The sequence below is a fragment of the Canis lupus genome, chromosome 12 (genome assembly GCF_003254725.2).
Source record: "Canis lupus dingo isolate Sandy chromosome 12, ASM325472v2, whole genome shotgun sequence".
In the NCBI taxonomy this organism is placed as follows: domain Eukaryota; kingdom Metazoa; phylum Chordata; class Mammalia; order Carnivora; family Canidae; genus Canis; species Canis lupus.
The window spans coordinates 22,380,223-22,386,044 of NC_064254.1; the positions used below are offsets into that span (position 1 = coordinate 22,380,223).

The following is a 5,822-nucleotide window of genomic DNA, read 5'->3' on the forward strand; positions in this document are numbered from 1 at the left end:
ACAAACAATCCAATCATGAAATGGGCAAAAGACATGAACAGAAATCTCACAGAGGAAGACATAGACATGGCCAACATGCACATGAGAAAATGCTCTGCATCACTTGCCATCAGGGAAATACAAATCAAAACCACAATGAGATACCACCTCACACCAGTGAGAATGGGGAAAATTAACAAGGCAGGAAACAACAAATGTTGGAGAGGATGTGGAGAAAAGGGAACCCTCATACACTGTTGGTGGGAATGTGAACTGGTGCAGCCACTCTGGAAAACTGTGTGGAGGTTCCTCGAAGAGTTAAAAATAGACCTGCCCTACGACCCAGCAATTGCACTGTTGGGGATTTACCCCAAAGATACAGATGCAATGAAACGCCGGGACACCTGCACCCCGATGTTTATAGCAGCAATGGCCACGATAGCCAAACTGTGGAAGGAGCCTCAGTGTCCAATGAAAGATGAATGGATAAAGAAGATGTGGTTTATGTATACAATGGAATATTACTCAGCCATTAGAAATGACAAATACCCACCATTTGCTTCGTCGTGGATGGAACTGGTGGGTATTATGCTGAGTGAAGTAAGTCAGTCGGAGAAGGACAAACATTATATGTTCTCATTCATTTGGGGAATATAAATAATAGTGAAAGGGAATATAAGGGAAGGGGGAAGAAATGTGTGGGAAATATCAGAAAGGGAGATAGAACGTAAAGACTGCTAACTCTGGGAAACGAACTAGGGGTGGTAGAAGGGGAGGAGGGCAGGGGGTGGGAGTGAATGGGTGACGGGCACTGGGGGTTATTCTGTATGTTAGTAAATTGAACACCAATAAAAAATAAATTAAAAAAAAATTAAAATGCTCTAGGTGCTAATTTGAGCCATGAGTTTAACTTTGATTCCTTTAGTGAAAGGCAATAATGAATTTTATAAATCTTGAATTAAAACATTTGTTCTTCCTTTTTATCTGTTGGACTTCTTAAACTATTCTATTCATCTTTTGGACTGTCTCACATATTAGTTTTATATTGCTGTTGTAACAAATTACCACCAATTAAGTGGCTTAACACAGATTTATCACCTTACAGTTCTAGAGCTCAGGAGTCCAAAATGGGTTTCACTGGCGTAAAAGCAAAGTGTTGACAGGGCTGTGCTCCCTCTGGAGTCTCTAGGAGAGAATCTGTTTTCTTGCCTCTTTCAGCTTCTAGAGGCTATCCACACTTATTGGTTTATTGTTCACTCCCATCTTCAAATCCAGCAATGGCTGATCTAATCTTTTCCATATTACTAACTTTCTGGTTATTCCTCCTTTGCTTTCCTGTTATACCTATAGTGACCCTTGTGATTACATAGTGACCCCCCACCCAGATAATCTGGATAATCTCCCCATCTCAAAGCCAAGTGATTAGCAATTTTAATTCTATCTGGCACCTCAACACTTCTTTGCCATGTAAGGTAATATATTCCAAAATCTGTGGATTAGAACATAGACATCTTTGGAGGACCACTCTTCCGCCCACCAAAGATGCAAAGAAATAAAGACCTTCAAATGAGTAGTAGATATAGGAAACTGTTGCAATAACTAACCTTATTAATCTCAACAGTTCTAATTTATTTTTAGCATGCCTAAATATCATTTTAATCAGTTAGAAAATATTTTTTGAATATCAAAGCTTTTGTATCTTAAATTTTTTATCGTTAAAGAAGATGAAAATATTTCTAGCTGATAATTATCCAAAAACATTAAATCGCGCAATTATATGTGACTGGAAATAATATTAGCTAGTCAGCATACATACATAGAATCTGCGTGATAGTAAGAATAAAATCTCAATCCAGGAGAAAAGTGTTTGGGAGTTTTAAAACAGAAAACACAGCTTTATAATAATGGTGAATAGTTCCTTTCTTATAAGATTATATTTGAAAGTGATGATCACACATCACTTTATACACCTTGAGGACTTTGTTTTTCTTTTCTTTTTTTCTAGTCAATAAATCTCTTCACTGAAGGTAGAGAGAAACTTTGTTACAGGCAATTATACAATTATTTTTAATTGTAAATATAACATACCATATGATCAAAAAATAATGATTGAAATAAATACATTTCCAAAGAAATTTATCAAATTCCCCCTTTTAAAAATGTGGGTTTGGGGCACCTGATTGACTCAGTCCATAAAGCATGCAACTCTTGATCTCAGGGTTGTGAGTTCAAGCCCCAGGTTGAATGCAAAGCTTACTTAAAAAAAATTAATAAAATAAAGCATGGTAAGCTCTATAGCTTTTAACATTTAAAAAATATGGGTTCTTTCCAAACTTTCCCATTGTTTGTTGGGGATACTATTCTTCTTCTAGTCCCTCAGCATCATCATGTACACTTCTGTTTCCTTTACCCAGATATCAAATTGTTATTCTTTATTTTCAAATGATATTCTCAGTTACCTTCTACAAACCCTAAACAATCTATACCAAGATTACTATAAGAACATATCTAAAGGATTAGTCTACATTGATTTTTTTATTTGAAGATTAAGGGAAAAAATCCCCTTACATAAATTGAACATTTTACCATGTCCTAGGCAGCATTCCAAATGCATTAAAATATAAAATTCATTTAGTTCTCACCTTGGCCTTATGAGTTAAGAATTTTTTTAACCTCATTTCACAGATGAGAAAACTAAGACATAGGGAAGATAAATAATTTGCCCAAGGTTGGGCAGATATAAGTAGTGAAGTCAAAATTCAAAATCTAATAGTCTAGACTGAGAGTCTCCACCAATCTGCTCACTCTGCTGTCTGGAAGTTTCTGTGATAGGCAAAAACGCCATTTATGTCTTGGGGGGGGTGGGTTGTGTAACCAATTGTACTAATTCTAATATGTTCTTGTTCTCACTCCAACAGATATGGAGGGCAATTTAAATATAATAGCAATGAGGACTTACTGGGTAAGAGGGCTTCCATTATCAGAGGAGGAAAGACGAGGAACAAGTCTTTCCACTGTCAGACACAAACCAGAAGAGTCCTGTTTCCTGAGTCCTGCCTTGTCATCCTCCTTTCAATCTACCTAGACAATGCTTCCAGGTGCTCCCAGAGCACCTCTTACATCATGTTATTCTCCTACCCAGTAATCCAAACTGACTTTGTAATGCTTACAGGAACAAGTCCAAACTACTCATCTGGCACTAAAGATTCTTATTATTTAAAAAAAAAAAAAAAAAAAAAAAAAAAAAAAAAAAAAAAAGATTCTTATTATTTAGCTCCATTGTATTTATCTAATCTTCCACTTCTACAAAACACAGATTTTGTAATACCAAAACCTGAGTCATCCTTGACTCCTCTCTTCCTCTTATACTGTATAGCCAATCTATCAGCAAATCCCACTGACTAACTTCAAAACATATCCCAAATCCAATAATTTTTCAACACTTCATTGCCACCATGCTAGATCATGTAATTATCATATCTTATTTGGACTATTGACATAGCTGCCTAACTGGTCCAGCTGCTTCTTCCCTTATGTTTCTTCAGAATCTTCCAGAGACTGCATTGGAAACATTGCTTTAATCTAAATTACTCCTCTGTTAAAACCCCTCTAGTATCTCCCTATATCAACTGTACAAAAATTTAAAGGCCTTACCAGAGAGTGCAAGCCTTTGCATAATCTGGCCCCAGCAATCTCTAACTTGACCTATTTCCACTCTTGTGCTTGATCACTTTTACTAGTCATATTAACAAATGGTATTGTTAGTAGATATGTATTAGGAGCAATTTCTGAAAATATAGTGTCACTCCCTGATAGTATCACTCTCTGGAGTGTTAAGATAAAATAAGATGGAAACCTTGGGGTTTTATATAAAAATATTGATTAAAACTTATGGGAGTAAAAACAATCATCATTATAGTTGAAATTGTAGTCTTTGAGGAAATATAGTTTTTTATACACTTCTGTTCTTGAAAAAATGGATTAAAGATCATCCTTAAATCCTCAACCAGATTTTGAAAAAAAATATTTTAGTTAGATATATTAAGAAAGAATATAACAAGAAATATTAATTAATTTACATTTTCTGAAGGAAGAGAAATTATGAAAAGAAAAAATCTTACCCTGACTTATCATTTTTTTAAAAGATTTTATTTATTTATTTGAGAGAGATAGATGGAGCACAGGCATGATGGGGGAAGGGGCAGAAGCAGACACCCCACCACCAAGCAGGGCTGGGTTCCAGGATCCCAAGATCATGACCTGAGATGAAGGCAGATACTTAACCAACAGGGATACCCAGACACTCCATCCTTGACTTAACTTTTTTTTTTTTTTTTTTCTTGACTTAACTTTTAATGTGATTATCCACTTTGATTTTCTGTAATACCTACCATAAAGTGAGACTTAGAAGTAGCTCCTTCTTTCCTTTCTCAAGTAATATCATTAATAAAACTAAGAAAAGCTGATTTTTATCTTCTCTTAAAATATACATTTCAGGTTCTCTGCTCCTTCCTGGTCGACAGGGAGCCACATGTTCTGGTGTAGTGCCAGCCGCCTCCGAGAGACACAATGGTGAAGCTCGGAGTGAATGAATTTGCCCATATTGGGCGCCTGGGCACCAGGGCTGCTTTTAACTCTGGCAAAGAGGATATTGTTACCATCAATGATTCCTTCATTGACCTCAACTACATGGTGTACATGTTCCAGTATGATTCTACCCACGGCAAATTCTATGGCATGGTCAAGGCTGAGAACGGGAAACTTGTCATCAATGGGAAGTCCATCTCCATCTTCCAGGAGCGACATCCCGCCAACAACAAATGGGGTGATGCTGGTGCTGAGTATGTTGTGGAGCCCACTGGGGTCTTCACCACCATGGAGAACGCTGGGGCTCACTTGAAGAGTGGGGCCAAGAGGGTCATCATCTCTGCTCCTTCTGCTGATGCCCCCATGTTTGTGATGGGTGTGAACCACGAGAAATACAACAAGTCTCTCAAGATTGTCAGCAATGCCTCCTGCACCACCAACTGCTTGGCTCCTCTGGCCAAAGTTATCCATGACCACTTTGGCATCGTGGAGGGCCTAATGACCACCGCCCATGCCATCACTGCCACCCAAAAGACCATGGGTGGCCCCTCTGGGAAGCTGTGGCCTGAAGGCAGAGTACCTGTGCAGAACATCATCCCTGCTTCCACTGGCGCCGCCACGGCTGTGGGCAAGGTCATCCCTGAGCTGAAGGGAAAGTTCATTGGCATGGCCTTCCGTGTCCCCACCCCCAACATGTCAGTTGTGGATCTGACCTGCCCCCTGGAGAAAGCTGCCAAATATGACAACATCAAGAAGGTGGTAAAGCAGGCCTCAGAGGGCCCTCTCAAGGGCATCCTGGCTGAGGACCAGGTTGTCTCCTGTGACTTCAACAGTGACACCCACCCTTCCATCTTTGACACCGGGGCTGGCATTGCCTTCAATGACCACTTGGTCAAGCTAATCATACAGTATTCATCTTTTTCTATCTTACTTATTTCACTCATCACTTACTTCATTGAACGGCCTTAAGGTCCATCCATGTTGTCACAAATGGTAGGATTTCCTCATTTTTTAGTGCTTAAATAATATTCCATTGTGTATACACACCCACACCCACACACAACTCTTTTATCTGTATATACATTGATGGACACTTAGGTGTTTCCATGTCTGGTTATTGTAAATAATGCTACTATGGACATGAGGGTGCAAATATCTCTTTAAGTTAGTATTCTCATTTCCTTTGGATATATTTCCAGAAGTGGAATTGTTGGATCATATGGTAGTTCCATTTTTAATTTTTTTAAGATCTTGCA

General features: G+C 38.3%; 1 protein-coding gene across 1 annotated transcript; it reads left to right on the plus strand.

Annotated features, from left to right (window-relative positions):
• The first annotated feature begins 4,548 nt into the window (after positions 1-4,548).
• Positions 4,549-5,535, plus strand: LOC118350505 (glyceraldehyde-3-phosphate dehydrogenase-like). Its single transcript, XM_035698147.1, has one exon. The coding sequence runs from the start codon at positions 4,549-4,551 to the stop codon at positions 5,533-5,535; it is 987 nt and encodes a 328-aa protein (XP_035554040.1).
• Positions 5,536-5,822: the final 287 nt, after the last annotated feature.

Bases quoted from the DNA above. Each gene is read 5' to 3' on its own strand.
- LOC118350505 (XM_035698147.1), top strand. From the start codon at position 4,549: ATGGTGAAGCTCGGAGTGAATGAATTTGCCCATATTGGGCGCCTGGGC.